This window comes from Poecilia mexicana, unplaced genomic scaffold, assembly GCF_051168715.1.
Source record: "Poecilia mexicana isolate PSO_F unplaced genomic scaffold, ASM5116871v1 scaffold_7, whole genome shotgun sequence".
Taxonomy (NCBI): Eukaryota; Metazoa; Chordata; class Actinopteri; order Cyprinodontiformes; family Poeciliidae; genus Poecilia; species Poecilia mexicana.
Window position 1 is genome coordinate 31,440,511 of NW_028263376.1, and position 22,276 is coordinate 31,462,786.

Sequence of the window (22,276 nt, forward strand, 5' to 3'; positions counted from 1 at the left end):
TTTACTGTGTGAGCGTTGGAAAAGAATCAGAAGAAAAACCTGAAAATAAAAACATTTTTTTTATCTTCCTCTTTTTTAAAACAACAAAAACAGAAAAAGTGATGTTGTAAATCTGTTCAGAAAATCTCACTGTGTCTGTCTGGGGTTAGCAGTGGCAGCTGAAACGAGTGAGTTTAAAATCTGTTCATAGAAACCAGGTTTGATCACGCATCAATGGTTTTGGGGTAAATTTTGTGCTAAAAGGTTTAAAGATGTTTTTCATCCTTTCTGACTCTGAAGCATCTTGTAAATAATATGTAAATAAAAGTAGTTTGAATACTTTGAAGTATATTAAATGGATCAAGAATTAAAACCCAGAATAGGAAGACTTTGCATCCTCTTTTTGCATGTGCGTGACAGCAGTGATATAAATACAATAAGCAGCTGCAGCCTGACTGAGCTGAAGGAAAAACTCAGGAGGATGGAAACGCTGCGCTTCGTCACAGCTGCTGCCTGTAAGTGTCTCAGATCCAGATTATCTCATGATTTTATGCTCCTGTTGCACCCTGGGAATAATTTGAGGTTATTACCATTTTTTAAAGTGATGGATGAAACACTGACAGCATTTTATTCATTCATGTATCTTATCTTATGCATCTTAAGTGCTTATTAAATTTATTTGCTTAAAACATTATGTGTAGTTCTTTCTGTTCAGACACAGAAGAATCTGAGCAACACGTCACTGTTAGCATCAGTAGAAGAAGAAGATCCGTAAAGTGACTGTTATCTGTCTGCTGCTGCTGCAGAGAAAACAATCCAAAGAGCACAAACCAGACGGATCCCGTCTGTTTCATGACAGCAACGTTTTGATCTTCTGCCACAAAATCAGCTGAACCTGCAGGCGGACGAAGCTCCTAAAATTATATTCAAGAGTGAAAAAGTATCTGGAAAAAACACTAACAGATCAAAACATCCGGTTTCATATTTAAAAATTACATTTTCCAACAGACAAAAAGTATAAAGTTATGTGCAAAATTTAAAAGAATGAATACAAATATCAAAATAAGCCAGAAAAAAACACTTTTCCTTTTTTTCAATATAAAATGTATTAAATTGTTACATCATAATATATACATAAGTTAGAAGAGGGTAAAATACTTCCAGTGACAATATATAGTTATTACTTCATATTTATATCTCAGCAGACAGAAACTATAAACAACAAAGATTGTGTTCAAACACGAGGTCTCACTTTGACATTGGAATATTACTCAAGTAAAGGTAATAAGAACAAAAAAAGTTCTAAAACTACTCCTAAAATTACATTTCGTCTAAAAAGTTACTCATGTAAATATAACTGAGTAAAAGTATTTAACCTGTGAAACCTGCAGAAAAGGATTTGGGTCATAGGGAAAAAAATTTATTTCTAACAAAAATTAATTTAAATCTGACATGCATGAATTAAATCTGCACAGATTATATCAATAAAGCTGATTGTTCCCAGGTAACCGCCATCATTAAAGTCAGAATTAAACAAAGAGTTGAAACTCCGGATAAGGAAGTTTAAAGAACAGATTCAACAGGACAAGCAATATAATATCCAACTCAGCGTTTGAATCCTCACTGATGGAGCCGCTTCTCCCCAAACCTGCCCTCTCGGTCCAAACGGACCAGTTAAATCACGAGATTTATGTTCAAAATCCAGCATAAACTGCTGCTGGAAAACGGCAGATTAATGCATTTCTCACAAAGTTTTTTATTCGTTTTCTGTAAAAACTGCAGGAAGTTTGGGGCGTTAGCTGAGATGCTAACGGCGCCGTGACCTCACTGCTGCTCAACTTTTAAGAAAAACATTTTTAGATTTTTTTCATGAATTCAGCAAAAACTTTGTTCATCCAATCAGACCTCAAACCTGAGCTGAGTAGCAACTGGTTACATTTATGTCTCTACTTATATTTATGTGAGTAACTCTTGAAAACACACACACACACCTGCAGTTTTTGTTAAAGTTTGTTGTAGAAAAAAAAAACTGATTTGGAAAAATGTTCTTTTGTCTGATTTTATTGTTTGTTAATTTTATAAATGATTGTCATTTTTGTTCATGACATACCAAAACTTCCACTTAACGTTTTATTTTGGTCCATCTGATGATGTAATTTTTAAATATTAACTATTTGATCAGTTGAGTAAACTTTTTCCACTTGCTTGAGTAATTCCTTGGACGGCTACTTTTTACTTTTACTGGAGTAAAATATGTTGAAGTAGAGCTGCTCTGTCTTGACTATCCTTGTTGCCCTAAAACAGGAAGTTTCCCGTGTTAATTCAGGAAGCGGCTCCGCCTCTGCATGTTTCAGCTGTTGGTGTGTTTGTGCTGCAGTGCTGTGTGTCGCCGCGGCTCGCCCTCCACGCCTCTTTGTTTTTGTCAATGAGTTGATGACCTGGCCGGCCGCTCAGAGTTTCTGCAGACAGAACTTCATGGACCTGGTGACGGTCAGCAGCATGGAGGACGTGACGCTCCTGACCAGCATGGTGGATCTGGACGCCATGGTCTACGACAGCTCAGATTTCAATCATGTACGTTTGTTAGAATCTGGTCTAAAACCTGCACTGGTGCAACAAGACAATAAAAAATAAAAACAGCATTTTTCTGCAAAGGCAGAACTGTTTGTGCATTTATATAATAACTTTACAGACTTTATGAGTTCAGGTGAGTTTTGTGTTGCTTGCAGCGAGCCTGGATCGGTTTGTCTGACGACCCGAACAGCTGGAGGTGGTCCATTACGGACCCCAACTTCTACAGGGACGGAGAAGCTGCGTTCTTTAAGTGGAAGCCTGGGGAACCAAACAACTACCTGGGAAGAGAGGCCTGCGGAGCCATGATAGACACTGGAAACTTCGCTGATTTGCAATGTGCAAGACTCCTCACACCAATCTGCTGCGACGTACAAGGTGAGGATGAAGATTCTCATCTGTCTGCATCCTCGATAAACTAGCTAAATGTTTGGCTTAATTTAATATTTATATTTAGCTCCAGTTAAATATTTGTATTTGGCATAATTAACGGTAACCAAGAGATGGTAGGAGAGATGACATGTATCCTGGTGCAGCAGCTTCTGCTTCTTATACATTAAACAAAACAGTAAATAACTGAACAAACTACAAAACAATAACTCCCAATGAGCAGCTAGCAGCTGTAAAACTAAACAAACATTCATCATCACAACAGTTACAAACATAAAAACAAAATCACTCATGAAACACTCTCTATGATTAAAAGTGTCTGAAATATGTGTTAAAACATAACAACTGTAAAGAAAACAGCTGATCCTAATAGCAAAGGGGGAGGAGCTGCCGGTTGCTATGGTAACCACCAATAACTGGAGAAAGACTTATTGATACAAGATCCTCATGGCTGAACCCAAAACTCAATCATTTTCTAACTTCAAAGCTGAAACAAGCAAAGAGCAGATTGTTTGGAGGTCAAAGGTCAAAGCTTTCACACACCATGGAGGGTGAAACTGACTTTATCTTGTGAATATTTTCAGGACACGATGCTTCATTTGTCTTCATCAACCAGACGATGAGCTGGGCTGCAGCCCAGAGCTTCTGCAGGCAGCATCACACTGACCTGGCCAGCGTGAGGAGCTCATCGGAGGGCGAGCAGATACGGGTCCTAGTCCAATCCGCTGGACAGAATGCAGCCTGGATCGGTCTGTTCAGAAACTCCTGGTCATGGTCGGATGGCAGCAACGTCACGTTCAGCCACTGGAGGCCGACAGAACCGAACGGAGCGCAGGAGAACTGTGCGGTGTTGGCGCCGAGTGACGGCGGCGTGTGGGAGGACCAGCTCTGCTCCAGACTCCAGCCCTTCTTCTGCTACGATGGTCAGAAAAAACATCTCTCCTTCTGTTCACGGCGTTTCTGTTTACAACATTCAAAAGGTTTTAGTTAAATTACTGGAAGAAACTTTTTTTCAACCATCATCTTTGCTGCGGTCGCCTGTTGACGTACAGCAGCAGATTCCATTAAACTGACATTAAATATGTATTTCTGCTAATAAACTGAATCTCTGTCTTGCCCAGTGCTTTGAGGCAACATTTGTTCCCAGTGGGACTTTTTAAAACATCAGTTTTTTACATCTGGAGCATTTCTACAGCCGGAAACATCCATTCTGAAGTAACCAACAAATGTTAACCTGTATTTACACAGGATTAATCTAATTGAGAAAATAAATTATAATTCTCAGTTGGGTTCAGAGCTCATAGCCGAGTTTTATCTCTCTAATGTGATGTGGTGTAAAAATGTAAAAGTTGGACAGAAGAGGAAAAGAAAAGTGATCTGAGTCGTCATCCCTGTGGAACTACATGTGATTATTTATGACACGAAATGACTCAAAAAAGGTTGATGTTTTATTTAATGCCAGGAATCATGTAAACATTTGTACTCTGTTGTACTAAATGAAGCAGAACAAGCGCTGAGGTGGTTGAGCCTTTAACCAGGACTGGTTCCCTAATGAACTGTTCACTCTGAGTTTGAGTCTCTTGTTCAGTAGCCATGGCAACGTAGACGTAGAAGGATGGAGGTTCATCTGCAGAAATGAGATCATTTCCTCCTGTCTGATTTGAAGAAGGAGCTGAGCTAAAACATGAACGTCTGACGGAAAGTAACACATCAAAGTAAAAATAATACAAAAACTGTCGTCATCCCTGTGGCGCTGCGTGACTGTCGAAGAGCCGATGAAACCCAAATCAATGACTATGACAAGCCAAAAATGATTTATTTTCATTTTTTAACTGTAAAATGTAAAACGCCATAAATACGTTGTGTGTGACGGCTGTTGTTTTCTTAAAGTTCCCGGTGGGACGCAGGTGGTGAAGGTGAAGCTGGTGAAGTCTTCCTCTCTGGACCTGAGCGACCCGGCTGTGCTGGCAGACCTGCTGCAGCAGGTGCAGTTCATTCACACTGACCTGGTTTCAGAAGGACAGCTGTCAAAAACTAATAATGTACTTATTTAGGAGGGGGAAGTCCTGCTTTCACTGCATCATTCATTCATTTAGAAACGTCACAGTTTCAAACTAAATATTTAATTAGCACCTTAATATGTAGATGAAAATTACATGTTTATCTTATAAACTACATATTCAGCTTCAAACTAAGCATTCTGCTCAAAGCTAAATATTTAGACGGTGTAAAATGTTCACTGACCAATAACCGGAAGTAGACTTTCAAAATAAAAGTGCTCCAGTCCACTAGGGGGAGTCTAGAGTAGGTAATATTACCCATGTAAATATGCTGCTATTCTGTAATTATACTGTATGTTTGGAAAAGATAGGAAGTAAAATGCAGCTTTTTTCTTCCTCCAACTTTCTTCTGGACGTCGTTAAATCAAGACATGCTGGTTTGGATTTGGTGAGTGACTCCCCCTAGTGGTCTGGAGTAATTCTGTTTGCATCATATGTGGTATTTGAGATGTCGTCCCTCCTGCTTTCTTTGTTTGCTGTGATTTTCTTTCGTATTAGTTTTCTATTTGTGTGTGTGTGTGTGTGTGTGTGTGTGTGTGTGTGTGTGTGTGTGTGTGTGTGTGTGTGTGTGGGTGTGTGTGTGTGTGTGTGTGTGTGTGTGTGTGTGTGTGTGTGTGTGTGTGTGTGTGTTTGCAGCGCGTTTTGCCAGTTGCTGCCTGTTTGCTCCGGTCAGCCTAAATGTAAAACAGCTTCCAGGAACTTGAGGGAAAGATTTTGTCCAGCGTTCATAAAATATTTTTTCTTTTTGCTTGTCAGTTTGAACAGAAGCTGAAGAAGGACAGCAGAGTGGAAGGAGACGTTCAGCTGAGATGGATCGGCCAATCAGACGGGAGGATCTTCCACCAGGACGAGTGACGTCAGCAGACAGGAAGACGTGTCTGCTGAAAATATTTTGTTCCTTATTAACATGGTTTGCTGTTTTCTACCCATAATCCTCTTAAAGTAGACAGATAGTACATTTATGTGTGATGTAATTAGTTTAATGTTGTGATGTAGAAAGTGTCTCTGTTTACCTGAAGCTTCAATAAAACACCACAAACGGTAAACTGGTCTTTGTGATTTACTGATCCAAATGATGTCATAGATCATGTTGCTGCAATTGTAGCTTTTTTCAGTGTCTCTTTGTCAAATCCAAGCCATAATTTAAAATGATATTTCCTATTTAAAAACCTCTGATTTTATGATGAAATGTCTAAACCACCAAACTAGAAAATAATATTAATAGAAAAACAATCTGGAAACAGAATCAATAAAATAAATAATATCTTAAAGCTTTTAGGTGGAAATTGTGAATGTTAAGCTTGTTGAAGTGAAATTTGTCAGCTTTTCAGTGAAGGTTTGATTTATGACGGATAATTAAAACCTTCAGGCAAGCGAGTCACTTGAGAATCATGGAAATGAAGCACTTTGAATCGTTCGGATTTCTCTGCCTGCATCGGGCGGAGGATGCAAACGGTCTGGTTCTCCGTTTGCATGTGCGTGACGCCGGTGTGATAAGTAAATCCAGGAGCTGCAGATCTGCAGTTCTGACCCAAAGGAACCAGGATGGAGGTTCTTCAGTACCTCACAGCCGCTGCAGGTAAGTTCAGGCTTCAGACGGTTCATTTCATGCTGTTTTTCTCCTGGGATAATATTCAATGGGAATTTAATTATCTTGCAATTGATCCATAAAATATCGGTCTAAAGTTGGGAGCTTTTATCTGATCATTTTTGATGTGAATTAATTCTGCACACCTAAAACTTTTCTTTTAGCAAACTTAATTACTTTTATTCTAAAACAATTGTTTTTATTAACAGAACATAACATGGAATATTACAGTTTTTTTACTGTTTCTACCAAGTTTAGCAAATATGTAAAGTCCGTTTATATAACATATTTTTAGTTGTTTATCCCACAGAATATTGTAGCTTTTTGCTGTTTTCACATGACTGTCTGATTTTTTCTCCATTTATAAACCAAGATAATTTGCTTTTTTAACTCACAGAGTTAAACCTGATTAAAACTGCATTTCTCAAGCAAAACTTATTATATATTTTTAATAATCCTGCTCTGTTACACTATTTTATTAACCATATAGGTTTATTTCTGCTTTAGGTCATCCTCCACAGTAACTTTTTTTTTCCTATTTTACATTTATGTGAATCTGCTTCCACCTGCTGCAGCTCAGTAATGTCACAGAGGGACAATAAATGATGTTTCTATTATTTTCTATATTTAAAAACTTTAAAAATGAAATGCTTCCAACGCTAAATGTTTGATGCGTTGGTGCTGCAGTGCTGTTTGCCGCCTCGTCTCTCGCCCAACATCAGTTTTTCTACGTCAACGAGTTGAAGAACTGGACGGCGGCTCAGAGTTTCTGCAGAGAGCGGTTCGTTGACCTGGTGACCTTAAGCAGCTTGGAGAACGTGACGACGCTGGTCGACATGACCGACGTGAAGCAGATGGTCAACGGAGCCGTGAAGCATGTAAACAGACACGTTTCTGGATTTCTGTGTAAAACTTTCACCGTTCGGTTTGATGACAGACAGCAGTGACTCATGTTTAAATAACTTAGTATTTAATTTTGAGAAATAAATTGTTTGACTTCACAACTGTGATGGAAATAAAATCCACATGAATACTAGAGGAGAGTAAACCTGCGTCAGCTGAATATTAAATTAAGACAAGTTAAAAATAAAAATTGTTTTAAAGAAGGAAGAAGAAAAACCTCCAGCATGATTTTATTTCTAATATTTTGTTCATAAGATTGGAAGTTTGTGGATTTTGTTAGAATTTGTCTGGTAACACTTTGATAGAAAGTATCCAGAATTTCAAAGCTGTTTAGAATAAAGTTTGTTTCAGTAAACTTAGTGAGAAAAAGTAGTTTTGCATCCTGGAAGAGCAGCGCTGCTCAGAAACAAACCTGACAGAGGAAAAGAGGAAAAAAAACCTGCTTCACAAAACGACTCGGTGCAGAAAGAACCAGTTCTCTGAGATCCTCATGGGTCTGCTTGATATTTCTACAAAATAATTTTTAGGAAATATGTTTGTCTAAATTGTGCATAAAATAATTTTTAGAATACAAACATGTTGATTCCTTCAGTTTGCCCAGTTTGGCGCTGACACAAAAAAGCTTAAATCACCAGAGGATGAGCTGCATGTAATGTTCATTGTTATTTTTATCTCTGAAACATAAATTATTCATTACAGAAGTAAAAATCCGTCAGTTTTAGGTAAAGGCCTGAATCCCTTCCTGTCTCGGTTCTGTAAAAAGTTGCTGTTTTAAAGTTTATTATCATAAAGTATCTTTGGAGGCTGTTTGTTTCTCAGGTTTCTCAACCTGAGGGTCTGGTTCTCTGCAGCGCGCCTGGATCGGACTGTTGGACGACCCGAACAGCTGGAACTGGTCGCTGTCCGACCCGAACGTGTTTCAGAAGCTGGGAGACTCCAACTTCAGAAACTGGCAGCTAGGACAACCTGACAACAAGCAGCGCCCTGAAGACTGCGTGCGGATCTACGACGACGGGCTGTGGAACGACTGGCCCTGTGGAAACAACGAAAAGTCTGTGTGCGCCAACGTGAGCGGTGAGGATCCAACATGTCCGCCGAACTCTCTGCGTTCTGGACTTCTTCTTCTTTCCCGCCTGCTGAAGATCTGCTACCAGCTTCAGATTTCCACATCCTGCCTCTGAGACGGATTCATTTCTCTCTGGGTTCTCGTTTCAGGAGCGGACGTAACGTTTGTCCTCGTTGAGCAGTTTTTCTCCTGGGCCGACGCTCTGGCCAACTGCAGGCAGCATTACACAGACCTGGCCGTCGCCAGAGACATGTCAGAGAACGAGAAGATAAAGCAGGTGATGCCGCCGGGTCAGTACGCCTGGATCGGGCTGAACAAAAACTCCTTGGCCTGGGTGGACGGAACCAGGCCCGCGTTCACTTACTGGAGATCAGGGGAGCCGAACAACGACGAAGAGAAATGCACCATAGCAAACTTTGATGACTCTGGAAAGTGGGAGGACTGTCCTTGTGACTGGAACTTCCCGTTCTTTTGTTACGGGGGTGAGTTCTGACTCATTTCGGCCTAGTCCAAACACAGCGGGGTCTTTTTAAATCAATGAAATGTTGAATTCTATAAAATAATTTCATCCATGCCTGACTGATTTAATAATCCACGAAGCCACTGAATTTCACCGCTGATCGTTGCTTTAAACATGCCAAACCCGTAGGGGGCAGTGTAGGGCAAAGCGAAAACCTGACCAGTCACAAGCCTTCGAAACTTCCTGTTAGGATTTAAACGTGGAGATTCATTTGTGTGCACAGACAGAGAGGTTGAACTATTTTTAAATAACGAGTATAAAGTTAATAAAACACAAGACAATATCAAAGTTTATTTATGTAGCACATTTACACCTTTACAACAATTACAAATTACAAAACAAAACAAAAAACATTTAATTAAGACATTTAATCAAATGGCAGAAAATGCCAAAAAATAAATAATATGAATAAAAACTCAGACATTTTTAATTTCGGCTGCAGTGATTTTCCAAAAACTTGAATCTGTGAATCATGTTGAAGCCAGAATGTGGACGGCTGGCAGGTGGGGACCAGAAATATCATAACTCAGTTATTCTCTGTTTTCATCAGAGCAAAACGTTCTGGTTCCAGTTTCACAGCATGTGGTGAAGCTGAAGGTGGCGACGCCTTCCTCTCTGGACCTGAACGACGCCGCTCTGCTGGAAGACCTGCTGATGAAGGTACAACACCCTCATCCTCCTCCAGGATTCCTGTAAAAGTTTCAACACACACACACGCACACACACACACACACACACACACACACACACACACCGGACCAGGACTCTCAGTTCTTTGTGTGTCAGTTTGGGCAGAAGCTGAAGGACGACGGCGTGGAAGGAGGCGTCAGCCTGAGCTGGAAGGAGCAACCAGATGGAACGACCTTCCACAAGGAGGGATGAGGATGACCTTTGACCTTCATCTGAAATGGATTCTCCTCTCATCAAGGCTTTTGTTTGCTGTTTTGCTCTTTTCTGATTGTATGCAGAAACCTTGAATAAAATATGTTTGAATAAAACTGGAACCACTGGACGGGAGGTAGTGACTCTGATTCTCCAACAGGACGAAACTCTGTGGTTTTCTGTTTGTCAGTCAAAACTTAACTTCACTTATTTATTCTGTCATGAGAAAAACTAATGGAGATTCATGTTCAAAAGTCATATTTTCACCATGTTATTCATTCATCTACAAATGTCACAGTTTCAGGATACAAATGTAGCTCTGAACTGAATATTTAGTCAAAAACTAAATATCTTCTTAACTAGCTAAATATTAGTTTGCATCATAAGTTTTAGCTCCAAACTAGTTAGCAGCTGGCTAACTAAACATCTGGTTTGAAGCTAAATAGTTAGTGAGTTTGTTAACTAGATCTTTAGTTTGAAACTTAGCAGTTTATTTCTTTAAACAGGCATGTATTTCAATCAATTATGGAAATAAAAAAGTAATAAAAACACTGTAATCTGATGTCTAATCTGATTGATTTGTATGCTTTTATGTTGCACTCAGATGAACCATAAAACTGGGATTCTATTAAAAAATGACAGTAAATGTCCCACAGTAGATGTTTATCAAAGATGATGAGTTGTCTTTGTTCCACAGGTTGGGTCATATTGATGCATATTAGCGGCTCTAAACCAGATTCATTCAGCGGGACTGGAAAGATGAGAGCTTCTGCTGTTCCCTGTGTTCTCCACCAGATGGCAGCACAGTTTAACAACCTGCAGCAGCAGCGCTCTGCAAACACAGAGCTGATCTTTTTATTTTTTAAAGGGGACCTATTATGCAAAATTCACATTTTCTATGTGCTTTCCATTTGGGTTTTCATCTGCTTTTAAAACAAGCACTAAAAAGACACACAGTTGGTTTTTGGCAATAAGTTTTCTGTTGTCTGGAAACTGAGCAAAAACTTCCCGATTGTTAAGTCACAATCCCGTTACCTAGCAACCCAAACGGAGTTCCAGCACATTTGGTCAGCTGGTTTTACTGTTGTATGCGCTGTACAATGGCTGCTGGATGAGATGAGAGTTTTATGGATGGATGGATGGATGGATGGATGGATGGATGGATGGATGGATGGATGGATGGATGGATGGATGGATGGATGGATGGATGGATAATGAAGACTACTGTTGTAGATAAAAAATAGTAAATTTCCATCAAAAAATCTCAGAAATGGTCTAGAAAAACTTTGACATTTCAGAGTCTCAAGTCTTCGACTTTTCAAACTTAGAAGTTTCCAAGTTTTTCTAGAAAATTTCAGTTTTTTGGCAGAACGTTTCTCTTCTTCTTTGTTCTCTGTCTACATCTGTCATAATGTAGTATCACAGTCAAAGAAGGTGACAGTAAATGCACACCACACTTTTCAGAGTTTATGTGTAAAAACATTTTAAACCACTAAGAGATTCTGATCTTTTTTTTTTTACAAATAGTGACGGGTTAGACATCAAATGGATCAGAAATGTGCTGGCCCGCCGTTCCGCCTTCCAGCAGGTTCTGCAGGGAAGCCGTCAGCATTCCTCCGGTCCGCTGCATGTTTTGCGTTGGATGTGGAGTTTGAGCCTCGCTGCTGTTTTCCCACACAGCTGCTCCCTGCAGCCCTGCAGCCCTGCAGCCCACACGCAGGTCCGGGATCAGAGGTGCAGAAACGGACCAACATGGCCGATCCGGAGCCGACGGGGCCTCCGCAGTCAGCGCAGGCTCTCTGCAGAACATGGAGGGCAAGTCCGACAACCACAGACTCTCAAGTTTTTAAAAGTTTTGCTTCACATTTATCCTCCAGTGGATAAGTTTTTTTTTTCTTGTGTTAATCACTTCAGCGATATCACGGATAAACATAAACGCGTCCATATGTATATTTGCTGAAGGGAGAATCTCCTTTTCTGCTGGCTCCCTGCAGACAGCCCCCATATTATAATACATAAACACTCCTCTGCTCTTACTGTATAAAATCACGGCATCACATCCCATCCTCCCACTAATCGCTCCAACTAATTATACTTTCTTAAATTCTGCTGATATGAATATGTGAGGGGGTGGACAGAGAGCAGCTGAGTTTCTCACTGCAGAAACTAACAATGACATTAAAACAAAACTCCAGCTTCTCTGAGCGGCTAGAAATACGAGCCAATTGCTGCAAACTGCAAGAGGCAGAAAGTCACGTAACCCTCGTGTTTTCACGTCAAGCCTCTGCGTGTGAAGAGCCTGCAGGCGGATTTAACTTTAGGGAAGGAGTTACAATCTGAAATAGCTTTAAACTGGGAGCCTAATTGTTTTGAGACGTCTATTAAAATTGTTTTGGTTACTGTGAGCATCCAGTCAAACCACAGTGGTCATAAAATCAGCGCCATCATTTCCAGATCCGCCTTCATTTTGTTAGTTCAATCTGCAGCAGAGTGAAAGTGATTCTGTGACCTTTGCAGGTCAGCAGCTTATGAAACAAACATCCACCACAAGCATGATATATTTTTATTTTTAGTGAATATCTATTTTTTTAATGAATTCATAGAAAAGACTCTGACTGGTTTTGTGACCTTCCCAAAACGGTCGTTAGCAGTGAAACAGCTAAAGCTGTTAGCTTTGGTGCAGCTTGTCGTCGCCATGGTTACTTCCTGGTTCTGAGGCGTCGTTCCCAGAAAGCACATTTGATTCCAGGAGGTTTAGTTTCCCTGTTTGGAAGGAAATTTGTCCGTATCTGAAAAGTGAATCTTGTTAAAGGCTGAATGTTTAGTTTTATCTTATTTTTTAACTTGGGCTCTGCAGAGTGAGTGGGTGGAAGTCGGAGCTGAGCAGAGAGTGAGGAGGAGGAGAAGGGTTATGAAAAGAAAACATCTAAAGATAGTTGAGAGGAGCAGCGAGGTGCAGAACTGCAGCTGCTCACGTTCATCCTTTGTTTAAAAGTGAGTTTATTCAATCATCATCATGACATCTTACTAAAAAATGTGATAGATTTACATGTTTCTGTACTAAATTAGAAATCTTAACATTATCGTCACATAAATCAATAAAAATATCAACTTTCTTTAATAAATAGGTGACAGGTAATTTGATAAACTTTTATATTCTCCTTCTTGACTGATTAAAGCTCATTGTGTTGTTTTGTTTGTTGTCTTTTCATCTGTTAGTGTTTAAATACATTTTGGCATTTTTGTGGAGTTTTGTTGTCCTTCACAATCTGAAGGTAAAGTCGATAAATCAGTATTTTGCTGCAGCAGAACTCAGACATGCTGCAGTTCTGCATCAGAGCAGCTTGTTTCTGAACGGCTCCTCCTCCATTTGACTTTTTCACTCTTCTTCAGGCTGCAGAAATAGTTCAGTTCATGCAAATTAATATTAACCTGTAAAAATGTTTTCTTTATGATTGTTAATTAATCACTGAGATTTTTTGACATTAAAGTTTCTTTAATCTCAAGTTTAATTAACTTATATTTATAGAAGTTATAAAAAGTTGTATTGACTTTTTGAAGTCAAATTTTTGAATTTGTATTCAAAATATAACTTTTTAAATATAACTTCAAAAAGTTACAGTCAGTTAATCAGCAATAAACACTGAATAAAGAAAACGTGTGATAAAGACAATGTCAATTTATTGAAAGTAATCAAATTAAGTTTATTAAGTTTTCATGATAAACAATCGTAAATTAATTTTGACAAATTTAATTCGATTACATAACAAATTAACTATTTTTTAAGTTCTCTTGTTTTCAGTGTATATATTAAACTAAACAGAATAAGTCAAAGTACAGAGTAGTGATGCATTTTAACTGACTGGTGGATAGAATTGAGGAGGAAACATAAAAATGCGTTTGGTTTCATTGATCTTCTCTTTGAGTGTCATTAAATCCGCGCTGCGTGTTTTTGCTGTTCGCTGAAGCGGCAGGTAGCAGCGGGATGATCTGCAGGATCAAATGTGTCTTTGTGAGGAAACGGGAATCTGCTGCAGGTGCAGCTGCAGAAAGCACAGAGCCTCCAAAGATAGGAAAAACACAGAGGTCTCACTCTTCTGTTGTTTTCAACCACTTCACTGTTCAGATTCTGATTGGTCACTTTATTAAAGAAACTCCAGACCCGGTCAGTAAATTAGAACATTATTGAAAAGTTCATTTCAGGAAGTTTAAGTGAAACATATTATACAGATGAAATACTCAGAGGAAAGTTTGTTAGCCGTTATTTCTGTTAGTTATGATGATTTTACACTTAATAAAAATATGACATATCAGAATATTACATCAGATGATGTTATGAAGTTTATCACTTTAAAAACAGAAATGTGAGCTTAATGGAAAGTATATTTAACATCTACTTTTTGATATTTTCAAACGGTGCTTTTAATCTGACAAATGAGACTCATTAGACACACTATGTTCTACTTACTGAGATTAATAATCTGGTGGTTTTATGACCAGACCCCAGATTACCAGACCTTTAGATTTACCTTTAGTTAATAATAACATTGATTCATTCCACTCTTTATTCCAACATTCAATGATGATTCCTGATGATGGTTTTAAAATGTAACATTTGTTTGTTGCTTTATGTTTTCATATTTTCTATTTTTATCCCGTAAACATTTTGAACTGCCTGTTGCTGAAATGTGCTACGCTAACAAACGCTCAACCTCATCTTGCTATTCTAGTTTAGTTATGAAGTAGGAAACTAAGTCAGAAAGCTTAAACCTGGTCAACAGAAACAAGGTGGAGATTTTCAGATCAGATGATCCATGTGTGACTTTATTATGAATCAGATTTAACAATAAAACGTTGCATAACAAGCCGCAGTCTGTTATCTCCCTCCAGATGTGTTGGTGAGGGTCTAGGAGTTGGATCAAGACAAACTTTTATACAAATACAGTTTTATAAACCTGTAAAGTGTCATTTTTGCTTTTGGTATAATTTGTTTTGTTTTGAAAAATAAACTTTACAGAGGAAAGAGTGGTACAGCGGGCCCAGTAACGGTTCTGTTACCGACCACGAATAGTTAAAATCTGAAAATACTGGAGACTCCTGCTCAAAACAGATACAATAGAATTTGGTTCAAACACCAAATATGCATTAATATTCATTATTACACACAGTGGAAACTATCTTAGCACTGCTGCAGAAGTTAACATCCACAGTGTTTCTTATATCTGCCCGTCAGGGTTCAGCCAATCGGCACCAAGGAAAATGGACGCTGCTCCTGGATGACGCCAACCAATAGCGTCTCATTTTTCTTTAAATTATGTTAAAAATCTGCAAATAGATCTTCCATGAAAAATCCACAAATATTGAAGTGTGAAAATCCTGTAGTCCAACTTCACAACAGTCCTGATCAGGTTCATAACTGATTTGCTCTCATGCCCTTTAACCTTTCATGATTGGCTAAGTAATTCATTTCTTTTTATATTCTTTTCATTAAGCACTATGATTATGTTTTTTTATGAAAAAAAATCCTGAACTGTCCCTTTAACATAGTGCCTCCACCCCCATGCAGTGTTTCTCAGTCAGAGTGGCGCATCCTGTCAGCAGCAGAGGATCTGTGCGGCGGTCTGCGGCCACAGCTCCCAGCAGCGGATGATGGTGACAGATGGAGGTTGTTGGTGATTTGGATTATTTTCGTTCCTCAGCAGCGGACACACACCAAGCCGCAGCCGGAGGTGAGTTCTGTTCGGCCCGGTTCCGAAGCGCCGCATCACGGTCACTGTCTGGGTTTGAATGAGTCCGTGCGTGTTCTGCGTGAAGGTCCGCGCGCGCCAGAAAAACACCAACTTCACCCTCGGCGGGTTTGTTTCTTTACCGACGAGCTTTGAACTGTCCGGTTCCGGTTTTATTCGCTCGAGCTTTTCCTCGTGCCTTAATTAGCGCTGGCGGTTAATTGGTCTCTCTCTCTCTGACACACACACACACACACACACACACACACACACACACACACACACACACACACACACACACACACACACACTGCAGGGACAGAATGAAACGTTTAAATTGAAGCCATTTTCTCGGGCTGCTGATTCGCTTCAGTTTCTGGGTTGAGGTCTGAGGGCCTGTTGGAGCCTCGCTGAGTTCAGGAAGCTTCTAACTCAGAGGAACCAGAAACGCTCATCATCTGTGCGTCAAACATTTATTACCACTAATAGTCTGGATGCTCTCATATATCAGAACGCTGCATTATAAGCATCATGTTGCATGGTTTATCTGTAAATAGAGAAATAACAAAGACAGAGAAACAGATAAATAATCTTTGATAGAGGAAAAAAGTTTAAAAAAGGGGGAAAAACTAAGCAACTGATAAAGAAAAAATAAAGAAAGACGGTTTGACAAATGTCTAAAATTTCGATGAGAACTTCCAATAAGTTTTGTATTTTTCTTGTAAAGGTTGTAATTTCTTGGCCAGATAGAAGGTCATTCTTGTTCCTGTTGCTTCAGCAAACACATTTCTCTGTTTTTGTGGTCAATGTTTTGTAATATAGAGAAAATAAATCAACAGAGTAATAAATAGGTATACTTCAAAGTCTACATAGATCTGTATGATTGATTTTGCTTCGTAAAACAAAACAAAAAAGAATCCATCAGTAAATAAAGTGATCCAGTCACAGCAGGATCAGCATAAAAGCTGTGACTCTTTTTCAGTAACATTAACAGTAAAAAAAAAGTTGATAATTCAAGCATTTACGTGAAAATAAAACCGAATCCCAGCTGTGCTCCTCTTCTGTCATCAGCTGGTCCAGAAGCTCAAGGGTTCCCAGCTTTATCTGCCTGCTGATGGAAATGTGTCAAAATTTAGGGTTTTGTTGGCTCTAGTGGACTTTATTTGAAAGTAGTTTGACAGGAAACCAGATTGGGGGACGACATGCGGGAAATGTCGGCAGGCCGGGAATCGAACCTGTGACCACCGGCACGAGGACTAAGACCTGAATACGTGGGTCACACTCTGCCTCTGCGCCACCACAGCATCCATCAAAATGTCGCTTAAACAAAACCCAAACAGGCTTAATGACACAAGTCATGTCAGCGTTTTCTACAGCGTCACTTTCTGATAATTATTGATGTTATATCTGCAACAACTAAACATTTTATCCTTAAAGTTTCTTTAAAGGAGGAAAAATTGGGAACAAATAAGAGAAAACGGGTCAGAGTCTCACCAAACTCCTGTGCCGGGCAGCTGACCCAAGCTGCCTCCTGATATGCTGTGTGTGTGTGTGTGTGTGTGTGTGTGTGTGTGTGTGTGTGTGTGTGTGTGTGTGTGTGTGTGCGTGTGTGTGTGTGTGTGCGTGTGTGTGTGTGTGTGTGTGTGTGAGAGCAGCCAAGTGAATGTGGCTTTAGAGTTAAAGTGCGTTAAGTGATCAGGATGATGGGAAACGTTGAGCAGCTGAAGGACTCATAAACTTCATCATAAACTTTGTTTGCATCGTTTATTTGAAGCATCACATCAGAAAAGGTCGATGGAAACGGAAAAATCTGAAATAAACTTGAATTTCATAAAGTTTTCAGGCTCACTTGAAGTGACTGTTAGCTTTTCTTAATGCACTGAAAGGGATAGAAAGACTTTGGTTGAATAAGATCTGATGTTGTGAACTTTAACATCTGTGCCTTACCAGAGGCACAAAGCTTTGAATAATTTCTGCATCATCTTGGAGGGAACTTTGTTTTTCTGAGGTGTGTGGTCTATGCTAGCTTGTGAACTTTACTTTGTTTATTACAGCCATGCGCAGCGTTAGCATCTGATGAACTGATCGGCGCAGCCTGTTTATGTAGATGGTGACGCGCATAATTCACATTTTCTGTTTTTTTTTCTTTTTGAGACATTTTAAAAGTTGGCTCAACATTTGCGTGACAGTTAGAACCGTAGCTGCTGCCTGCTGGGTTTGAGGAGTCGTAATGTTTTGCCTGTATGTTTTTTGGCCTCTGTGTGGCTCCTGTCAGTTTGCAGCCGTGATGCTGCGCTGACACGGCCGTGATGCTGCAGCATCTGTGGAGTTTTGTCGTTCTCTGGGTAAATATGTGAACATTGTGGCTCATGTTGCTGCTTGTGCAGTGAAGCAGTTCATGTTCCTCTGTCACCACGACGCCTCCCTCCTTCTACATCCATCCATCTGGACTCAACACCTCCTCCTCTTCCTCCTCCTCTTCTTCTTTTACGGCGACGTAGAGGAGGAAGACCCCCCTCACCCCCCTCTGATGGTAACCCGACCGTCGTCCGTTCATACGCTGCTGAGGACGGCGGGGATCGGCAGCCCGCTGCAGCGACGGCTGGCTGTCAGGCGCAGAGGAATGATAATTAGAAAGCGATTGAGTCGGCAGAAGGAGGAAGAGGAGAAGGAGCGAAGGAGCCTGGCCTGCAGCAGCGGAGGAAAACATGACCTGATCTCCATCTGATCCCCGACAGGAGAGGAAAACCTGGGAGTAGTAGCAGCTGTGTGTTTTTTTATTTTTTTATTTCTGGAGATGATGATGATGATGATGATGAAGACAGCAGCAGCAGCAGCGAAGGAGGAATGAACTCAGATCAATAATCCTCCCTCCTCCACCTTCATCCCTCCATCATCTCTGCAGGAGGAACCTGTGAGGCTCCGTCTCTTTATCTTCATTTTTTTCTGTTGCTTCTTTCTGAATGCCGCATCGTGAGAGTGTGTGTGTGTGTGTGTGTGTGTGTGTGTGTGTGTGTGTGTGTGTGTGTGTGTGTGTGTGTGTGTGTGTGTGTGTGTGTGTGTGTGTGTGTGTGTGAGCGAGCTCTCACATGCTCACATGTGTGTCACCTAACTGTTGGCTGTGCAGGCCGCTGTGCAGAGCGTGCTGGCTGCCTGCGCTCGCTCAGCGCCTCACATGTGTTGCTGCAGATGGAGGGAGGCTGTGTGTAAACGCTGCGTGGGTCGGAGGAGCCGCTGCGTGTCGGTGTGGCTCAGAACGTGACGGTAAAAACCCGACGCTGCTGTTAAATTAGCTCCAGATCGTACGAAGGAGCATGAGAAGAATGCAGCTGATGAAACGCCCACACGCCTAATTCTGGCTGCTGCCGTGTGGGATGCAGATTCATTTCAGCTCGACACCAGCAGAACGAGATTCTTCTGCAGGAGAAACTCGCAGGCCGTCCCGGTTTTCATCATAGGGAGTATTTCTGATTCATCATTAAACATGATTACATTACATAACTCTGAACTGAGCGGCAGCCAGGTGACCCATTGTTTTCATATTCAGAAATGAAAACTTACAAGTTTTCAGTTGTTTTACATATGATTTATGTTTGGAGCTTTTATTGTGAAAAGTTTTAATAGAAATGCACAATACACAGTCATATTTGCAGTGGTGGGCACTACAAACCAAAATGTTAGCTCCGCTAACCCTAAACCACTATTCATATTAGTTACGCTAACGCTAAAGCGCTACGCCAGTGTGGTATTTAGCTGAAGCTAATGTTGAAAGGCTAACGCGCTAAATTCAGCCATGTGTCAGTGACACAACATGCATACAGCGAAGAACCTCGGCGTTACTCTGCGACCTGAACAGGCCAGAAACCTTTTACATGTTTTCACTTTTATAGGTGTTGATTTCTGCTAAATCTTTTCTAACCATGTTTTATTTTGTTCCTGTTTGTTTCTCACTAGAAATAAAGTTATAGAAGGGCGAGTGTGAGGAGAAGAACAGCCTTCACTCACTTCAAAATAAAAGCACAATTACAAACAGCTAACTACTTGGCTAAGACAAATGTTGAACTTTATTCAACTTCAAGTTTAGAACAAGTTTAGTAATGTACTAAATGTTTTCACAGCTAGTAAAACCTCTAAATTAGCTTTGCTAGTGTAACCGGTAGAGGTGTGCCGATCGATCGGTCACCGATCATAATCGGGCCGATTTCCGTGAAAAAGTGCATGATCGGTGATCGGCGATCATTGGCCCTTGTTGCCGATACCGATCATCTCATTTCCAGCCTGCCTGTGCAGCTGGTCTCCTCTTTCCTTCACACTGCGCAAACGCGCAGCAACAAATCCGAAGCGATGTGGAACTATAACCACTGAGTGAATGGGGAAGTTTGCGTGTTGTGGCGGAAAACTGAAGCAGGTCAAAATGCATCAACACAACGAAGCTAATAGACATAAAAACATTGAGATACTTGACGGAGATTGGCTACATCGAGGCTCACTGCAGTAAAAAAGACATACGGAGGATCAGATAGCAGGTAAAGCAGCGCACAGCTACAAACACTCACCAGGATTAGCATGACGGTCAGAAAGCTAAACAAATAACCTGGAAAATTATTTAAGTCTTCGAGCTGCGATGTAAGACGCTGGTTCTGCTCTCCTGTTGAACCGCTGCTACGCTACAGGTAGTAATATCTGACAGACGGAGCTTCGCTTCTGCTCCACCTGGTAGTGACTCTCACACCGAACCTGCTTAAAGCTGCAGCATCTTAACCTAAAAATACATTTTACATAGTATTAAAACATGAGACAGATAATCTCTGAGAAAATAATCGATCTCCTCCCTGATCTGCATAATTACTCCGCTCAGTCAGAAACAGCCAATCAGAGCTAGCAGTAACCAGCTAGCCGCCATGCTAACAGGAAGTTTTCATTCAGTAAATCTGGATTGTTTATTGTAATGGATCCTGTTTTTGCCTTTGAATGTTAAGTTTTATACTTGAACTTCTTGGCAATGTTGAGAGGTTTTATTTTGGCTCTTTGCATTATTTAGCCTCTTCAGAGCCTTCATATGTTTTCAGTCTGTTAAAGATAGTATTATTAATAGCAGTACAATTTGCACAAAGCCTGTTTGGTTTAGTTTTCTTCTTGGAAAAAGTTATTAAAAACATGTTTTTGTCTAAATTAAGGTGAATTCATGGTTCCTTTTTCCACATAATGTAACCGGTAGTGTTTATGATAAAAAAAAAATAAAATAAATAATAATAATAATTATGTGATCGATATCGGTATCGGCAGGAAAAAAACCTGATCGGCACATCTCTAATAACCGGTGTATACTACAGGTGTTCTTTACCAATAATCTAGTCTTATACAGTCGGTTAACCTTGATGTGTGTATAATTGCTCTGGTGATATTATGAGTTTTCTTCCTCCAATCAGTTTTCAGTTCAGTTTAACTCAGTTTGAGACACTTTACAAAAAGTAATTCAGTTCAGTCACATCCGAGTTGTCAGTGTGTTAAAACTGCAGTATTTTATAAGAAATACTTTTAGATATCTGTTCAAACTGTTACCATGGTTGTTATAATCTCTGAGGGGGGTATAGGGGGGAGGAGGGGAGACAGCCTGGAGGGGGGAGGGGAAGGGGGGCACAGGGGGGGATGGGGGGGACAGCCTGGAGGGGGAGGGGGGGACAGCCTGGAGGGGGGAGGGGGTCAGTTAGTGAGTCATGAATAATTGACTGTCCTTAATGGGAAAAGATATAAAAGCTTAAAACGATTTGGCTGCTTTGCAACAGAGACCAGCAGGTCGCGCGCGCACGCGTGTGTGTGTGTGCGTGTGTGTGTGTGTGTGTTGACTCAGACTTTGGTTTCCATGGTTTTGTTCGGGTTGGCCCATCAGAAACGGTCCAGGCGTAAACCACATCTGGTTCTGGACGGGATTCCAGAACCAGTCCAGCTATGGGTCTGGAACCACTGAAGGGTTCTGGAGCAATACAGTGAAGACATGGTCACAGGGCCTAGTCAAATCCTTGAACCTGTTTTTGTCACATTTTAGTCAAAAACCTAAAAACATTGAGTTCAGATTTACAGAGAAGGAAAACAAAACTGTTTTTAAAATCTTTAGCAGATAAAAATCATTCTTCAGTTCTTGTATGAACTTCCAATTGGGTTTAGGTCTGTACTTTGACTGGACCAGTCTGATACAGGAATGTGCTACAATAAAAAATGTTTAACTGTCAAGATGTTTAAGGTTTCCTTAAAAAGTGACAATAAAACCCAACAGAGACGACGCCCAGCTGTCAATAAACTCTGTTATTTAGAGATGATGAGCGGATTCTCATCAGCTCCACTGGAGAAAGACGTGTTGGACCGAACCAGAACTTTATGTCGGCTTCAGTAGAGATGAGGCCACATAACTCACACAGCATCAAAGTGAATGAAACCAGCGCTGATAAAAATCAGCTGAAGTCCAGATCCTGTTGCATCCAGGTTCAGGTCCAGTTGCTGGTTCAGGTCCAGCTGGGACACCAGATTACCTAAATATCAAAGCAGTGATTTTAACATGTTTTATCCTCAAATATGGGCAGTCTTATTTAAAAA

At 40.4% G+C, this 22,276-nt stretch overlaps 3 protein-coding genes across 3 annotated transcripts in view; all 3 read left to right on the forward strand.

Moving 5' to 3' along the window:
• Positions 1-2,344: 2,344 nt before the first annotated feature.
• On the forward strand, positions 2,345-6,143 carry LOC106932525 (C-type mannose receptor 2-like). The gene is made up of 5 exons (XM_015011280.2): positions 2,345-2,553; positions 2,709-2,928; positions 3,525-3,863; positions 4,831-4,925; positions 5,757-6,143. Exons 1-5 carry the CDS (start codon positions 2,413-2,415, stop codon positions 5,853-5,855), a joined length of 894 nt encoding a protein of 297 aa, XP_014866766.2. The 5' UTR covers positions 2,345-2,412; the 3' UTR covers positions 5,856-6,143.
• Positions 6,144-6,462: 319 nt separating this feature from the next.
• Positions 6,463-10,521, forward strand: LOC106932524 (lymphocyte antigen 75-like). The gene is made up of 6 exons (XM_015011279.2): positions 6,463-6,579; positions 7,276-7,466; positions 8,343-8,565; positions 8,707-9,039; positions 9,628-9,737; positions 9,864-10,521. Exons 1-6 carry the CDS (start codon positions 6,546-6,548, stop codon positions 9,957-9,959), a joined length of 987 nt encoding a protein of 328 aa, XP_014866765.2. The 5' UTR covers positions 6,463-6,545; the 3' UTR covers positions 9,960-10,521.
• Positions 10,522-15,461: 4,940 nt separating this feature from the next.
• The window catches only part of LOC148158490 (uncharacterized), a 32,052-nt gene continuing 25,237 nt past the window's right edge, over positions 15,462-22,276 (forward strand). The window contains exon 1 of the mRNA XM_088007474.1: positions 15,462-15,688. The gene's annotated coding sequence lies outside the window, so the exon portion shown is untranslated. The remainder of the gene's footprint in view (positions 15,689-22,276) is intronic.